This window comes from Schistosoma haematobium, chromosome 1 (assembly GCF_000699445.3).
Source record: "Schistosoma haematobium chromosome 1, whole genome shotgun sequence".
NCBI lineage: Eukaryota > Metazoa > Platyhelminthes > Trematoda > Strigeidida > Schistosomatidae > Schistosoma > Schistosoma haematobium.
Window position 1 is genome coordinate 24,249,929 of NC_067196.1, and position 19,238 is coordinate 24,269,166.

Sequence of the window (19,238 nt, forward strand, 5' to 3'; positions counted from 1 at the left end):
TTATATGATCCAAGTTATAGAAAGTACCCACTAGATAAGTTACTATCGAAGGTAGCGACAAACATCAACATCTATCATGTCTACGTAACAAAACAAATCCTGAATCCTAGAGGTCAATGGTCAATCGGTTTTCTGAAGGCAACACTGATTTCTAGCGAGGAATGAACTTTACTTATAAGAAATTCCTGCAAACTTCATAAACCTAAAACCCGTATATGTGCGAACCTCAGTCTCACTAACAGTATTAAAGACGGTCAGTAGAAATCTAAATAAACTAATGTCATCGGAACGACGAAAAACTTGATCTTGAAGACTTTTCTAAACAGTCGACAGTCGATGATGTAGCATATATTCGTTTCATAGAGTGATATAAGTAGGCAAATGATATGTAACACAACCGTTTATACCGCGTACATAACAGACTGATGCTTCTCGAATTCATGGTAAAACTAGTCATCAACTGGGACAAGAAAATACTCTAGAACCTTACTACCAGTCTTAGAACCTCAAATGTAATGGGATTTCACGGCTCATAATGGAATAGCAGACCTTCTTATAAAGCTTTAAACTTGAAAAAACATCTAATAAACTGAGCTGTCTAACCTTAGTTGAGTTTGGGCCTCTCTTGACTTTCTAGATTCCTCTTCTAAAGCTAGCTGCAACTCTCGTATTTTAATCTCGGCTTGACTTTTGGCATCATCAGCTTCACGTTCTGCTGCATCAGCTGCTCTTCGGCTTTCTAAAATCTTAGCATTGCAGTCTTTTAGTTCAGCTTCCAATTGTCTTCTTGCAGTATCTGCTCGACGTGACGACTCCTGCTCAGTTTGAAGTTCTTGAGACAGACGGTTAACTTCATTTTGAAGTCTGTCTGCCCTCTCTGTAGCAACCTGTGATAAATGTAAAAAATAATAAGATAATACGTCCTAGATTCTTAATTATTTGTCAAGTGCTTTAGATAGGTCAGCATAATAGATTGGAATGAACAGCTCCCACACTTTAAATCGATTTTATTTAATAAATTTTATTTTAGAGTAACTGTATTTTGGAAATATTTTGTAGAAAATTGTAATCTTATAATCGAGATATTCATTATATGAGAACAGACTAAATTAAATTGCGATGGGAAAATTTTACTGAAGAAGACCAAGTTTTGATGTTGAACTATATTTTTGTTCTAGTTCAAAAGTCAAGAGCGAAATGGGGTTATTTCCCATCTTTACACATTAGAGAATTATTTATAGATTAATTTGCTCATATTCAACGGAAAAATTCATGGAATCATGAACCAGTCAATGTTAGACCACCGGTAAAAGCCTGTAAGCGCTGGGCGACCGTTTCATCCTAGTATAGGACTCCTTAGCAATGCGCATCTACAATCCCGCACACGGGGCTCAAACCCAGGGTAGTCGGTCTCGAATGAACACTTAACCTTGCAAACCATTTAGGCCAACATACAACGATGTTAATGTCCAAATCGTCTAGTTGCATTCAAACAGTTCATCGTATTCCGTGCTTCCCTTCAGATGTGGAGGTCTTCATGATACAGTCAACCACCAGAAGAAAGAGAAAGTAGGAGGGTAGGCAGCCTTGTTTGATACCGGTTTTCACTTGGAATGTATCTGTCAGCTGTCCTCCATGCACGACTTTGCACTGTAGTTCATCGTATGAATTCCGTATGATGTTGACTATCCTCTCAGGTATACTATAGTGTCGAAGAAGGACCCATAAAGTTCTCCTGTCCACACTGTCAAACACTCTTATACTTCCTCCTAAACCTTCATGTATAGAGTGTGGAGCATGGTTGCAGCTCCATAGTAGTTTCTTCTTTCAGTAAATCCTTTAAGGCTTGGAACCTATTGCTTGAGTTTATCAGTATCTCGGAGGAAGGCTGTATTAAACCTTCCTAGTTCTGTTTCTTCAGTTATTCAGTGCTTCTTTAGCTTCAGTTTCATCCTGGCGACCATCAGGTGGTGATCTGTGGCTATGTCAGCTCCTCTCTTGGTTCTCACATCTTCAGTTTTAGCGATGTAAATATGATCAATCTGGTTCTGTGTGGTGTGATACGATGAGACCCATGTAGTTTTCTATGTGTGTTTGTGTGGAAATATAGTGCTACTTATAACCATTTCGTTGAATGCACATAAATTAGCAAATCTCTCTGCATTCTCGTTACTTTCTTCCAGTCGTTTCATGTCGTCCCAATGACATATGCATATCCGGTGTTGTCCGTTCCGACATTGGCTTTTAGGTTTCCCATTAGGATGGTTGGGCCCTTTATTGTAGACTTCTCTATGGTTGATTGCAGCCTCTTGTAAAACTGATCTTTATCGTCTTCATTGTTATTATTGGTGGGTGCACAGCACTGAATAACATTCATTGCGATTCCCTTCACCCTTATTTTGAATGATGCTTTGATAATGCTGGATCCATGAGATTCCCATTCTATAAATGTTTCGTGTGCTTCTTTGGACAGTATCAGAGCAACTCCCTGAGTGTGTGGATCATTTTCTTGTTTGTGACCAGAGTACACCAGCATCTCTGATGAATCTAACTTTTTCTGTCCTGCTTGGGTCTAACGGGTTTCACCTATTCCGAGCACCACCAAGTTGCATCTCCTCATTTCCGTAACTATTTGTCTGATTCTCTTGGTCTCACATATTTCCCGAACATTCCATGCACTTATATTAATTGTTACCTGGCTATTAAAAGGATCTCATGACTTCCATAGATTCTCATCGTTCACCATGAGGCACCATGATTCTTTTAAAAGAAAATCATTGTATTTGCAGGACAGAGTTTAGGTAGTTTCAATGATTTTTTCTGGTTGGTGTTTTTAGCGAGGTTGTTTTCTGCGGAACGGTGTGGTTAAAGCCATACTCAAACCTCCTCCTTTACCCGGTCTTGAGACCGGCAGTAGCCGTAGAAGAGCTACAGGTCAAGTTATTTGAAGAAGACAGATATTATTATTATTAGTGTTTTAATTGACTCCATCTTGTGCACAAAAATGTCCACATTAGTAAATTATTACTAATCTATAAATGGGAAATTACTTTAAACTATTTAGTTCCGTCAAATTTATATATATTAACTGCATATGAACAGAGTCAAGATGAATAAGACAGAAATTAAGTCACTTAAGACTGTAAACACTTCATTAATAGGCTCCAGTGAAACATGAATTCGACCCAAATTCGTATTTTAAATGTAAGCATCATTTGGTGTTAGAAATATTCTGCAAAAGTGTTTCATCAATTGATTTGTGATACATAATACGCAATGAAATCTACAGGTTGTATATGTCACAGGAAATTTCAATATGCCAGTGTGCAATATTTGGTGACCATTTTTCTCGAACCGCTCTATCAACCAATGTTTGTGTGATGTACTCTCGGGGTTTTCAATTATTACAATACAATGGAAAGTATATACAATCACGTTGCTTAACCCTTAAATACACCAGTATATTTGAGTTAAAGTTGCCAGGATTTCAATAGACATTTCATTACTTATAGTGTGAATAAACGAGTTATGCTTGTCTTGAAAATGCAATAATAACTCACATCTTTTGCACCTGTAGCGTCGTCCAAATCACCTTCAAGCACAGCTATCTGACCCTCAAGTTTTCGTTTTTCTGCTGTCAAATTATTTATTTGTATTGTCAAACCACCGAATTTTGACATATTTTCCGATGACTCTTCTTCCAGTTTTCGTTTTAATCTTTCTGTGATTTCTAATTGACTCCTTAAGCTTTCTACTTCATTTGATAAAGCAGATCGACGACTTTCGCATATCTAAAAAAGGAATTATTCCTATTTACATTCGTTAAGTAAACATAAAAATTATAAACAATTAATTTCATCATAAAAACATTGACTATTTATGTTTGAAAACAAGTATTTATATGGATTCATTCATTAGTAACTATACTATAGAACAATGTCATTAATTTACCTGTAAAGTGGTTGCAGTTTCAGAAACCAAATTATTTAGTTCTGTTATATCTATTTCTAATTGACAAATATGTGCTTCTGCTTCTTGATGTAATTTAATAGTTTCTGAATGAGCAGCTTTTTCATCTTCTAACTGAACTTGTAAATTATTTATATTTCCTTCTAGTTTCTTTTTAAGTCGGTCTAATTCATTTTGATTTTTCATTTCCATATCTGCTACAGTTGCTTTAAGATTTTCCACATTACGTTGACTTGAACGTCTATAATTAGAATGTATGAAATGTCAGAAGCATAAAACTTCAAAAAATGATACCTACTAAAATAATCCTTTTAAACTTTACTAGAATTCACTTTTTCAATGTTAACATAAGTAATTTCAAAAATAAACAAACAAAAAGGAGATACTGTACATTATTCTATCATTGAAACATGAACATCAATCTACATCACCTTAAACTTTCCACTTCTTCCTCTTTATCTCTTGATTGACGTTCAAATTCATTTCTTAAAGTACTTAAAGCTGAATATGTTGTTTGGTAACGAGTCTATAAATAAAAAAAGATAATAAGATCTTTATCAATATATTATTTATATAGGGAGTTGATTTTCATTGTTATGCACTGGTAAGAATTGGATACGTGTAAACGGGTAATGATGAGATACAGCACTAATGGCTAGTGAATAATTACTAACAGATTGTAATCAGTTGCCAATACTTATTAGATAAGAAGTAATCACTTCACAATATAAAACAAACTTTGAAATATGCTTGTTTAAACAAGCTTTTACCTGTAACGTATCAATTCAGATATAATTCAGAATATTAATAACTGACTGAGAGACACTTTAAACACACGACTGTAGTAGCCAGATAGATTTTATTCACGTTTGTTGTATTTTAAAGTTTTGAAATATTGTAATAATGAACAATGTTAGGGATTTTCTAATGTATAGTCATACACTTAACACCTTAAAAATTGCATTAAGAATCAGATAGTATGTTGGAATCCAATGAACAGTTAAATGTATGAAGGAATTTGCCTCATTCATCCAAAATAAAAATGGTGTCCTTAGAATCGGCACACAAAAAGCTTGATAAAGTGTCTCGAGATTCATTGGATGTTAAACTACTTACAACGACATCCATTCTAAACCCCATGTGTATATTAATTAATTTCATTCAAACGAATATTCTGTTAATTGGAAGCTTTGGTGATCCGTCCTCTATTGTCTAGGCTTTCAATTATTAATCCGTCTGTCACTTTTCACAAAATTCATTTTGAGTTGGAAGTCATGGTATTAAAGCTATGTCACTGTATGAACCTGTATTAAGTCGCCTTCTGTTAAGAGCAATAAATTTGATTCAGTTTAGATGTGGGTATTGTAGTTACATGATACTTTTTATCATATTACGGATCATAAAAGATTAAAGCATCAAGTTATTCATCCAAGTCTATAGTCGTCTGTCAGTTTGTAGCAGTTTTCTTAATCATAAGAAGAAACTAAACAATTATATTTAACTGTAATTAATTATTTCATTTAAACTTTTACATAAATATTTTCTGAAAATATTAAAACTTACTTCACATTCATGTAAAGCATCTTCTGTATCTTTTAATGTAGAGTCTAGATTATCTCTTTCCGTTTCTAGTCTTGCTCGAGAACTCTCCAAATCAGTAACTTGTCGATTAACAACTGATAAACGTTCTTTAGTTTCTTTTAGTTTTTCTTAATACATATACACAATATGAATAATGATAAATAGTAAATGATTGATATAATTTCATAAACTGATTATAACTAAACAAATTTTCTTACATAAAATATACAATCTTTGAGTTAAATTGTTCAGTACAAAAATTGAATTTACAGGATACAATGAAATATTACTTAATCAATATTATGAATAATATTAGAAGTATGATGTAATCTTATTTAAATGTTTTAACTATTAAAATAAATTTTATCAGAAAGGGTTTTGTGGAGATTTTAGAAATTTAACTGATTGAAATCATGAGTCAGTTGAAGCTAGACCACCATGGAAAACCTAGAAGCACTGGACGGCCGTTTCGTCCTAGTATGGGACTCCTCAGCAGTGCGCATCCACGATCTCTCACCCCCCCTCGCGCCGGGCGCCTAAACAACTAGACCACTGAGCCATCACCCAACGGTGTTAATGTCTAACTTCAATCAATCCACGAAGTTGCGCCGTCGTGCACCATTGTCTTCAGTGAGCTGATATCTCACAACAGACCTGGTTGAACTCCACTGGCAACGGATTCTCAATAGAACTCCAGGAGTATCTCTTGAAGTCAGTCACGAGTGAGCAGATGATTATTATCAGAAAAGGTTTTGTTGAGATTTTAGAAATTTCACTGATTGAAATCATGAGTCAGTTGAAGCTGGTCTGATAGGTCCTGGGTTCGAATCTCGCGGGGTGCGGGATCGTACTAGGACGGAACGGCTGTCCAGTGCTTCCAGGTTTTCCATGGTGGTCTAGCTTCAATTGACTCATGATTTCAATCAGTAAAATAGATTTGCTAAGAACAAACATTGTACATATAGTCACATTTTCTGAATTAGTGAAGTTGGTTTTATGTTTTACGTTGAATTTGTTAAAATTATATTAAAATCGGAAACGAATATAAATCGTTTATTTATGTAACTGTATACATCTAGCTAGTCATAGTAGAAAATTAAGTAATAGTCTATCTGGTGAGAATATAATTTATGGACAACATTAGAGCGATGCCAGATTGATCTTAAAAGTGTTTACCAGGACCAAATGAGTGGTATAAACCAGTATGACGAAATAGAGTTATGATTTGAAGTTGATGATTAAGGTTAAGAATTAGATTTAGATTTTTCATCATGAACTGACATCAGCTATAATGTCATAAATCTATTTAGCCAAATAGATGAGTAAATTTCGCGCCAAAATCTAAGACCTGTTATCTTATACATGATTGGTTCGTCCATAAATTATAATCTCGTCGTCTATGGATTTCAATGGAAAAAATTGAATCAAAAAGTTCGATTTAAAGATAGTTAATATAAGCACTTTTTATGTTAGAATTATTTCAGTAACTTTCAAGATAATTACAATGAAAACTTTTTTTATTTGATTATGCAAATAAAGATGAGTATAGATGCATATTTTATGAAGAATCAATCATATTCAGCAAAACATAATTTTAAACTGCATGACACTTTGTCCTCCTATATGGGATTTGAAAACTTATAGGCTTCATTACGGTTTGGAGAAGAACTTAAGATAAATAAAAAGAAATACAAGTAACCATATATATATATATATATATATATATACATTTACTTCTAATTATATACAAATTAAAAAAATGTCAAGTTTTTTTTGGGGGGGGCTCTCTGATAATACCTAATTAGATGGTTTTTGTAACACATATAACTGTTTACTTTCAGTAACTGTGACTATATGCTATTTCCATAAATGTAAATGTACTAAGATTTTTTAACTTAGTATATAAATACATGTAAATAATAATACTTTTCTTAACTCAGAACAATAACTTTTTTTACTACATAACAACAATGCATTTATTACAGTTTAACTGTACACACATTTTGAACTTAATTCTTTAACTCTTTCAGACCTTCAATAGCGCTTCGTTTATAAGATTAAAAATAGTGTATATCACAGGTTGAATTTAACAATCTTAGAAAACAAGGAGTCGGTGAACAATTTCATCGTTATAAATGAGAACCTTAAGTAATACATACCGATAATGACGTCAGAGATCAAATCCTAAGTATTCATGCATCAGTTGGCATTTAGTAGTTTGTACTTGCAACTTCTGTTGGTTATTCAAACTGACCCCATGAAAAATATGTGTATAAATACTAACTCAAGGAATGCTACATAAAGACAAGGAGATAAGGAATAAAAATGATTTGAATCATCACAATTCCACGTGTATTACATTTTCGTTCTTAATTGTGATGAACTAGCCCTAAAACGCTACTATTTTAACTCCAGAAAATGTTTCTAGTACTGAATTTGTTTCGGTTACTTATGGTCTGCAGAAGGGACTTGTAGTAGGCGGCTAAACTTCAAAAATTCAATTTTATACTCATTGGGATATCACAAATGTTCCATCGTTTTTATTATTAACAGTCTGAATAGTTTCAGTATCCTTTAAAGCATATCGATAGAACAAAATATGAATGCTTAGGTGAACAGTTTTGATCTGATCTTATTGTTAGTATCATATTCATAGTTCTTATTCTAATACCTATACTAGTACATTTTGACATGAATGTATGATTAGTTACTTTTTCGCAACAAACTCCGAAGTAATTTAAATTCATGTGTAGCTGACAAGTCTCAAATAGGATGAAACGAGAGTCCTGGATTTCACTGAAATCATTGAATAAAAGGAGTTAACTATACATTTGACTATGCAACTAGTAAAGTTAACAAATTTACCAGTATTTTGTTTGTTCTCTTTCTCCAACACCGTTAAACGTTCCTCTAGTTCAGACTTAACAGCTCTGATTTGAATAAGATCCCTTTGTAATAAACCGCATTTTGTTCGTAAATTACTTTCTTCAGTTTGAGTTTCTTCTAAAACCGATTCCAGTTCTGTCTTTTGACTTTCCAGGCTTTTGATAGTTTGAACATGTTCAGTGCATTCAGCAAATAACTGAAAATGTTAAATAATGATATAATATCTAGAAATTAAGTTATCTCATTGTTTTAACAGCATGGAGTTCAGTATTATTACCAAACGTTATCAATAAATTAACACTTTGTCAGTATTTTAGAATTAATACTCCTCCATCAATATTAACCCATATTTCGTTACTTCAAACGTTGTGACGTTATCTTATGAGCTACTGAATCACGATAAAAATTGTTTTCACCACAGATGTTAAGTATTTGCCAATAAACATTTTTTACATAAATCCATAACAGTGGTGAAATTCAAATTGTAAAAATGTTCCTTATTAATTTAACTAAATGTTTGTATGAATACTGGGAAACAGAGTGCTTATGCTTCTCATGATGTTCAATTTATAGGTTTGTGTGAACATATTCTAGGACAGGTTTAACGTCTCCAAACCATAAGAAAAGATCATTTTGAGGGATCTTACTAGTTCAATATTAACAAAGCAAACATTGCTTATATAAGTTTATTTAAATATCAGTCACATTGTGGTGCGTGCTACTTATATTGGTATAAGTAGTATATCACGCGAGTCAGGAATGTAATGTCTGGCAGGAGAAGACGGGTTAGATCAGGAAAGGAAGAGTGGGAATAGAAAGCAATTAGTATGGAAATGCAAGAACAACGAAGTTCAAGACGATTATTGAACATTTCGCAAGTAAAGTATTATAGTATGGTTTTTCTATTTTACCAAGTAACTCTGTAATTCCGTGTTAAATACAATTCGATTGTCCCCACCCGTGTTCTGTTCACTACAACACACACTTATGGGTCGTGTTTGTTAGTTTCAAACATTGAAATGTATTGTATATATGTGATTAGTAAATTACGTAGAATCTGAACTCACGTTATCTAATTGAGATTGTATTTCTTGACATTGATTAGCTAATTGATTCTTGGTACGTTCAAGACTAATAACTCGACCACGTTCAAGTTCATAGGATTCTGTTAATTCATTGATACGATTGTTCAAACGACGTCTAACAGTAATCAATTAATAAAATGTGTTAAAGTTTATTATCATATACTGAATAATTTTATTCTAGATAGTACAATAACTTACTATTGATATAATATCTTTATTTAGATTATTCAGTATATGCATTATATCATTGAGGTAAACAACAGCTGAAAAGTAAGGTATATTGATTAGTTCTTTTGTTCTAGTACTGTTAGATATTGACTTATTTATGAACAATGAGTTTTAAAACTTCTTCATTAAGCTGTACATTTATATATGTAAAATTATTTCTGTGTTACAGTGCACAAAATATATTAAATTTGGATTAATCCATATTATTGGTAATGTCAAGACAGATCATGCATAAAAGATAAGAACTGTATACTTTAAGGTGATGTATGGATCCTGATCATTCAGCTAATATTGTATATAAAGACATTTTAATATAAAATAGGAATTGCTGTTTCATAGTTGTCATGATAGTAATAATAATAATAGTATTGACACGAATATTAAGTAAAATTAAAAAGATGAATGTATATTCAAAGAAAGAAGTGCAGGTCATAATGGAAAGGATTGGAGCAAATTGGAACGAACAATCACACGACCTTAATGTAAGCCAAAAATAAACAATAAGGTTGAATGTATCGTTTTTGTATACATAAGTAAGGTTTTTCTGAACTGATATCGATTGTTTCAGCTATATGGAGTATAAGTAATACTTTTTAGAAATTACTAGAAACTTGATTGATATATTCATAATCAACCAAGACGAAAAGAATGACACACTTGAGGTTAAAAAATGACACTAACCAAACTAAGTACATGACCAAGACGAAATTATATGTTTTCAAGTGTTCTATTTAGAGTAGTTATAAATTTTATACATTTATCTTACATAATTACTAAATGAAATTGCCATTTCACAAAATTTCGGCATTCATTTTATTAACAAGAAAGACATTAGTTTCTAGTAAAAATTAACACATTTCTGAAATCCGTCATCACTCACACCGTCTTAATTTATGAAAGCAGTGTAATTAATGCTGTGATGGTCTAGTTGGTTTGATAAAACTATGAAGATAAAACCATAGGCTATAAATTCAATATAAATATTTCACCAAGATAGTACAAGTAAAGTACCTGTAGGCAACAAGTAATTGTTAAATGATGAAAACCAAGGTCATAAGCTAACCAATCATCACTAAATTTTTCCTATTTTTATTGATCTGTTGTTTTGTTTAACAAATGTGTTTTTTTTCTTAAAACGGTTAGACCTTTTTAGAAACTTCGATATAGTTATGAAAAGAAGAAGTTGATTTGTAAAATATAAGGTACTGATACTATGAACAACCTGGTCACAGATTTACTTGTTATGAAATAAATGATCAATAAAATAAATTACATATATCATATTAAAGTAAATTATGTAATCATTTACTAAAGAATCAATAATAATTAATAAGTTACATACTTGAGTTCATCAAATTCTTCAGTTTTCTCATTGAATTCTTTTTCATATTTTGTTTTAGTTTGTGTTAATTCACTTGTAAGTCTAGTAACTTGAGTTTGAAGTTTCACTACACTTTCAGCTTCATCATCTGCTCTATGGATTAATGTATCTAATTCTTGTTGTACTGTATTTAATTTATTTTGTACTAAGGTTCTAGTCTATAGAAATTGAAACAAGAAGATTTTTTTAATGAATTGTGAATAGATTGAAATCATGAGTCAATTGAAGCTAGACCACCATGGAAAACCTGGAAGCACTGGACGACCGTTTCGTCCTAGTATGAGACTCCTCAGGAGTGCGCATCCACGATCCCTCACCCCGTGAGATTCGAACCCAGGACCTATCAATCTCGCGCCAATCGCTTAACCAACTAGAGCACTGAGCCGGCATCCAATGGCGTTAATGTCCAACTTCAACCAATCCACGGAGTTACTCCATACTATGACGAAGCGGCCGTCCAGTGCTTCCAGGTTTTTCATGGTGGTCTAGCTTCAATTGACTCATGAGTTCAATCTGTGAAATTTCTAAAATCTCCACAAACCCCTTCTGAATTGTGAATAGTTAATTATCTGTAATAATAAAATGAACATTTTTTTAATTTGACGGGTTTAAGAATAACGTTTAGCTGTCTTTTTTGTCTGTCATTACAATTTAGTGTCCAGCCTCACTATTAATGCACCCTTCCAATAGATAACAGGACATAATCCTGAATGAATATAGGTACAACTGATCTCCATTTTGGTTGAGATCATGAAGCGATTTTAGTTAGACCACCGTTGGAAACCTGGAAACACTGGATGGCCGTTTCGATTCATGATCTCAATCAAAAACTTAATAATCTCCATGGCCCCTATACTGATAATTAAAATGTGCTCACTAGTGATTAGCTTCGTGAGGAAGTTCTCGGAGTTCTAGTGAGATGCCGTGACCAGTGGAGTTAATCTGTGTCGGGTAGAGACAGGTATCTACCTCAGTTCAATGGAAGATGATCGCGCAGTTTCGTGGATTGGATGGTGTTAGACACTAACACCATTGGATACCAGCGCAGTGGTCCAGTAGGTTGAGCGTTCGCGCACGAGACTGAAGGCTGTGGGTTCGAACTCCTCTGGAGCGGGATCGTAGATGCGCACTGCCAAGGAGCCCACAATAGGACGAAACGGCTGTCCAGTGCTTCAAGGTTTTCAACAGTGGTCTGACATCAATCGGTTCATGATCTCAATCAAAAACCTAATAATCTCCACAACCTTTATACGAATGATTTGTATTTAGAGATAAACAAACTCCGTCTGTAGCTCTCCTAAGGTTACCGCTGGTTCAAAGCCCGGATAAAAGAGGAGAGTTGAGCATGAGGTCAGCAGCCCTATCCCAAAGAAAATAACTTTGCTAGAAAAATGCTAGTCAGGCAGACTGATTCCGACATGGACATGTGATCGGTTGACTTAGATCAATTATCCACTTACAGAATAAAGTTTGTTATGGAATACATATAAGTCTTTATGCAATCTAAGTGTTTACTTTGATATTTTTGACTTTCACAATGTATCATTTGTTCATTTCTTTTGATTATCTAATTGTTTTTGTTAATTTAATGCACTTACCAATACATACAATACATCATAAAATGGTAATAGTTACAATGATTATAGATTCATATTCCATTACAATAATTACACCACAAACCTATTTATTTAGATTGTTCATAGATAAGAGACTGAAGTGAAAATCTATTATCAAGTATAATAAACATTTTATGACAAAATTTTAATAAAAGAAAGAGAAGACTGAAATTATTTATCACCTTTTTTGGATAAATGTAAACACATATTGTTTACCTTTGAAAATAGTCATTAATGTTACATGAATAAAAGCTTATTATTGTTCGAAAACAATCTTAGTTTTTTTTTTTTTATTTGTTGCCTTTTTTGGGCTGGACTCGTTCTTAACGATCTGTTGTAAAATGTTCACTGTAACGTAGTTCGATATGTTGGATCAAAAACAAATGATCAGGACTCCGAAGTCGTTTTCATCTATTACTTCAAAGGTATCGACTCAAACCTACAATCTTCAGGCCTCACAACTCGTGTTTAACTTTCGGAGCACGGTTCTTGTAACCAATTTTCTAAATAAATTATCTCAGTCAATTTGAGATATTGTATGACCATCATTCATGGTCACTGGTGATATTTGTATCATACTCAACTTAGGTGGGTTCCAATGATCACTGTTTCTTATTAGAACTCTTGAATCTAACTCTCTCAGTTAGTTACGAATAAGAACACAATGATTGTTAAATAAGGCATTTATAGGATTGCTGGATTAAGTCTTCATATCACTGACTGACTTTGTTTCGGCAACCATGATAAAGCTACAGACTAAGACTTCTTATAAGTCACATGCTAGGACGGAACAATTATCCAGCACTTTTTAGTTTTTAGTATTTTTCCAACTTACGTTAGATTTGTTAAACTTTAAGTGAAGATCATACCAATTGACTTTTAATAACAAACGAAAACTTAAACTTCAATATTCAGTATAATCATATTGTTAAAACTTAACAAATCGGATTTAGCTGACGTTTTATAATAAGTTCTTTTGTTTATTAGTTTGTCCTTTTATTTTTACTCTATTTTTATTTTATTATAACATACCTTTATTTCTTCTTCTAAAGCTCTCTTATGGTCTTCTCCTACTGATTCAGCAATCGATTGTGCTCTCTGACAACTTGCCAAAGACGTATTTAACTTTTCTATAGTTCTAGCCTGTTCAGTTGCTTCAGCAATGAGTTGAGCATTTTGTGAATTAAGTTCTGTAATACGTTTTTGACTCTCTTCATAGTTCGCTCTCAATCTTATAGTTTGAGATTCAAGTGTTTCTTGTTTTGATTGAGCAACAGTCTGGTTAGCAGAGAGAATAAAAAACATTTTTATACGGGGATTTGAAAATTGGTTAAACATTTCTATATTGACTAAGCAGATCACGGCGTCGTTTATCAGTAGACCGGCATAAATAAAATAAAATATTTCATACGCATATATGTTTTAGGGATTGTAAGTCAGTTGCTTTAATAATTTTTAACAGTTTTTAACCTTTTGGCATTAATGAATTAGTTTCAGACAACATTTTATTGATTATTCAGAATTAGACCATTATTTAGCATAGAATAAACGTATTTAGATTAAATACACTGAGATATAGTTACAATCTGTCTTTATGGCCAGTAAATATATCTTTGTCGGTCTTCTGACCTACATGGAGTCGTGTATGGTTATTTTGGTCTTCTAAACAGAAACATTGTATTACGGCTAGGCGGGGAAAACTTAATTGCTTATACGATTCAGTATCAAGTGACGGTCAGGAGTTCAGAAAATTAATATTTTTTTCATTTGTCGAACATCGGTAAGACTGCTAAGCTGATTAAAATCAATTTAGTAACTTTTGGGCTTTGTGTTATAATGCAGCTTGGCATCCATATCGTGAATAATTTTACAAAGTATACCTATATTTATTTTTGAAATAACTTGGAACTAATAAGACGTTTACTGCGTCATCATAACTCCTTATATACCCTTAAAAATCTCATAGGATACGTAAAATCACCATATTGTTTTAATTTTCCTTACCGTTTCAGCCACAATTTTTTTTATTTTAACAGTCTGTAGTATCATTATCAATAAGGAGTATAGAAGTATGAATGATATTCACCGAGTAGTTTCAATTTCATAGCATAGTAAAGTTTTATCTAAAAATTACACATCCATATCAACTTCATCACTTCAAATGGTGATAAATTAGTTTTGAACATATTTTTTTAATTGTTGATCTATTTAATAAGTATTATTAGTAGAAAACCAGGAACAGTTTGAAACTGGAGAGCTGCATTTACTTGAAATAATACATACTAAATTTTCTCAGTTTTTCAGTTGATGATTTTTCATAATCAGTTTAATTAAATGGTTTTCTCATGTAGTTTACATCCATCAGCTGGTTTTAATATTTTAACGTACTCTAAATATAGATGAACATTTATTTTAACTTTTCATTATATCATAGTATTATAAATTTATAGTGGTATGAAACTAACTGAAAGTATTCAAAAAGATTTTTGTTTCTATGATATATAACGCAATCACATTAGTTCTTGAAAATAAAACGATATCTATTTTGACTAATATTCTCACTTTGGGGTACATTTGTAATATGAAGAAAGTTTTGACTGAGTATACTGTGAGAACAACATCATTTGGTCCCTGCTAGCAAATTACCTAATTGAATGTTTTACAGTTTGAATCGTTAAATGTTAAGTTCACATTCAAGTGGATAAGACTAAAATCAATGGGTTTCTGATACATTCAGTTATAGAATGAAAACATATTCTATATTTTTATTCTGCCCACCATTAAATACAATCAGATATTGTAAACAGCAATTTATTACAATAAATATATTCAACAACCAGGCAAACGATATCCTAACTTTAATTCAAGTTCACATTCATTTATCCGTAGTAATCTGAACCTCATTGAAAAATAAGCATACGCATTACTGTAGCACATTTCTCTAAATCTCTAGACTACCATTTCGGTATAGTATTATTAAGAATCCATTGCTTATCTTACAGTCCATAGATTTTGTTAAGTTTTCAATAGATGCTTTATTCAACAAATTTTATGAAGATAATTACCTTCACTTAGTAAACTAAAGTTTATTTACAATTGCATAACTAGCTGACATCTTTGGTTCACATAAACGTTACATGTTTAATGATGTATCGTCTAGTGTTGAAAAAATGAATCTATTTTTCTAGTACTAACCTAACAAATATACATTTTAAAAAATAATAACTTATTGCTTACTTTCGCCTTATTAGCATCCTCAACTTCAATAAAAGCATTTTCCAATTGTCTAGCCATTTCAGATCTTTCTTTTTCAGCTCTAAATATTTAACAAATTTAAATACAATTATTATTAGCGTTATTGAACATTTTAACGGTAACCCACCTGAATAAATAAATAATGAAAATTGACTGAAATTCAATGGCTATTTAAAATACATATCACTAAGGTGAAATAGGTAAAGAAGGTCATTCAATTTGTCTTTACTGTATGTCAACAACGGAGGAATTACCATGAGAAAAAGAATTTATGAAAACACAACAAATTGGATTCACTTTTAAGTGATTTAATCCTTAAAGAAGCAATATTGACTAGCATATCTGATCTGGCTTAATATCAAATGTATTTCGAAAATAATTACTAACTTGGATTTCGCCTTTTGAAGAACATTTATTTCAAGATTAAGATCATTGACTGTGGTTTGATGACGACGTCTTAAATTTTCCAAACTTTCTTCATTTGCATCACGAATTGTACCCAGCTCTCTATGAACACGAGCAAACTCTTGTTCCCGTCTTTTGATAGTTTCCTCCTTTTATAAAATAAATGTAATGTATTTGAATTTATCAACCTTTTTTAAGCATGAAACCAGTTAATATTCCTATATTAGTAATTGAACTACAATATATTATCTACGAATGCAAATTGGAAGATTTGGTTGATATGTTTGTAAAAATATTCTCTGCAAAATTAATATCTCAGACATGTAGTGTGAAAATGCTTTAACAATATTAATAAAGCTACGTTTCTTACCAACAATCATAGTACTCTTGTTTTGATAATTTTAATCCGTCCTAAAATGTCGACGCTAGGATTGTGAACAATGTATTCTGTGAATTACCTCTGTTTCAAAAAATAATCACTTTCATAGTCAAATAGAACTCCTCAAGTTTATCAGAATGCTAAATTCTTCAATCAAATAATTATCAAAGGCATTAAGTGAGAGAATATAAAACGATGTTTGTTCAGTTTATACTTACAAAAACTTCATTACATTACATTTCAGTATCATCCATGAATAAACCAAATTACACATCTTATGAGCTCAATATAAATTTCTATTGACTAGTCAGATTAGTACTTGATAAGTTGGTTAGTTAAATAATTTCGTAGGGAATCAAGTTCCTGTTTTGCTTTTTTCCTTTACTCCAACAATTATAGTGTCTAAACTGAAATTAAAGTAATATGCTATTGAATTAGAAACAGTAATTTAGTTTAAGGTTCAAATAACCTGTTAAATTTATCATTCATGAAGGTGGCTATACGGATTCAAGTTTACAAACTTCCTAGAATGATTTTTATGATCAGCAAGTAGTGTTACATTTTGGTACCTAATCTTTACATTCAAATATATATCTCTATATACATTGAATAAGACAGTTAATTTATTGAACTGTTAATTATTTGATATAATTAAGCCTTCTTAAGTTTCAAAGTACATTCAAACATGTTTTTGAATAAAATACTGAAAAACATTCCTCTTGCAAGTAGTAATTTTGAACTTCTCAATGATTATATCAACCATAACTATCACCTAATTACACTTGGTATTGTTTGCTTGAATATTCCCATTGATGTTTACGACTGCAATTGATCAATCTCTCATTGGCATATTTGCATACTATGTGCATTGCCTCGATATTACCTTAATTCACAAGCTTGATAAGCAAAGATGGATAGTGGGTAGCAGTGGAATCCAGAACGAACGTTTCGTCTTATTTGGGACTCGTCAGCCGGGTGTACCTGCATCCTAGAGTTGATGTGCACTCCGGGACTCGAACCACAGTACCATTCGCTTCAAACGCCTTCGCGTTATCCACTCAGCTACTGAGTCCTGATAGCCACTTTATTGTGCAATAGGGTGAATTTAAATTCATTTGGTATGGTTTACTTGAATCTTATGTAATTATTAAATCAATACAGATTCAAAATTGTACTGTAATATATCTTTATGAAAATAAATATTTATGATACAGAAAGAATTTATACTCACTTGTTGACTTATTTGTTCTCTAGCATTTTGAAAATCTGCATTTAATATGTCGAACTCAGCATTAATTTCAGCAAGCTCCCTTTCCGTCTAAAGTTAATGTATACAATGATAAATATTAAATTTTATAATGATAATATAAATTCTATTTGAAGATTATTTTTTTTATTTTTAAAGTTCCAATTGTTAAGTTAGAACATAAAGGTTGGTTCAGTGGTATTATTTAATAGAAGAAAAACTTTTTCATCACCTAAAAATTCGTTCTTTTTTTCAAATATAAACTCCTTCTTAAGTTTGAGAAATTGCTTTGTAAGAGTACGTTACGAATTACCAATCATCATAAATAAGTCTCAAGGTGGTTGGGTAAAATGGTCAACAAATCTGTTAGTAGTGACAAACTTTACTGTATGGTACATAGTGAACATAATATAAAAAGAGACTAAGCTTTCACAGTTTTATATCAAGTCTAGAATGATTTCGTAAAGGATTTAAGATTAACCCCCTTTCTTACTACTAAGCTATTACTATTGGCTGGAAGAAACCAGACTCATGTATGAAACCAATTTTGTTCAAAAGGCCACGCAATAAGGTTCTTCCATATTGAACACGGTCAATATTTGCAATATACACTGTTAACCTTTACTCTCTCTCTCTCTCTCTCTCTCTCTATTGCGTATATCTTTATCCTACATCTTCCTAAGACATTTCATTAATTACATATTTATCTTCTTTAGTTCATACGTTATTACGGTGATAGCAACTCCCCATATCATTATCATAATCATTATACAAATTAATATGACATATTACATATATTCTATACAGTTTTAATCTCTTGATTTGAACTCATTACCTTAACGTATAATTTTTACTTTTACCATATAATCTGACCTCTCAACTTTATTAATGATGCTTTTTGTTAGTATTTAAGACATAGTCCATATGTAATCTACTACTATTTTATTAACAACACCAATTAATTCAATGAAGACTTTTAAATGTGTACCCTAAAATACGATCTTCTGTAACACTATGTTTACAGATTTATCACTGTAGAAGAATTCACTGAAAACCATTCTTCACTCATATTTTTTATTCTGAATATGGATAAATTGTTAATGTCCTCTCTAACTATGTAGACTTTGCTCGTATTTGCAAGTAAAGAGACAGAGGAAATATTTTTAGATTTGGGACTTCATTTTTACCAGATGTCTAACGATTTATT

At 31.9% G+C, this 19,238-nt stretch overlaps 1 protein-coding gene across 3 annotated transcripts in view; it reads right to left on the minus strand.

The window, feature by feature from the left end:
- MS3_00005684 (uncharacterized protein) overlaps nucleotides 1-19,238 on the minus strand; it is a gene marked incomplete at its 3' end in the record, with an annotated part of 31,345 nt that overhangs the window by 3,559 nt on the left and 8,548 nt on the right. The window contains exons 3-14 of one of the 3 annotated variants that reach the window (XM_051213781.1): nucleotides 18,017-18,103; nucleotides 16,389-16,555; nucleotides 15,984-16,062; nucleotides 13,779-14,024; nucleotides 11,092-11,288; nucleotides 9,504-9,636; nucleotides 8,416-8,632; nucleotides 5,533-5,678; nucleotides 4,268-4,495; nucleotides 3,952-4,210; nucleotides 3,561-3,791; nucleotides 604-887 (exon numbers count right to left, since the gene is read on the minus strand). In XM_051213781.1, coding sequence (XP_051073492.1) covers nucleotides 4,397-4,495; nucleotides 5,533-5,678; nucleotides 8,416-8,632; nucleotides 9,504-9,636; nucleotides 11,092-11,288; nucleotides 13,779-14,024; nucleotides 15,984-16,062; nucleotides 16,389-16,555; nucleotides 18,017-18,103 — 1,371 coding nt within the window. Of the gene's footprint in view, nucleotides 1-603; nucleotides 888-3,560; nucleotides 3,792-3,951; nucleotides 4,211-4,267; nucleotides 4,641-5,532; nucleotides 5,679-8,415; nucleotides 8,633-9,503; nucleotides 9,637-11,091; nucleotides 11,289-13,778; nucleotides 14,025-15,983; nucleotides 16,063-16,388; nucleotides 16,556-18,016; nucleotides 18,104-19,238 lie in introns of those variants that run through there. The other 2 variants (XM_012943616.3, XM_051213782.1) reach the window with 2 other exon arrangements.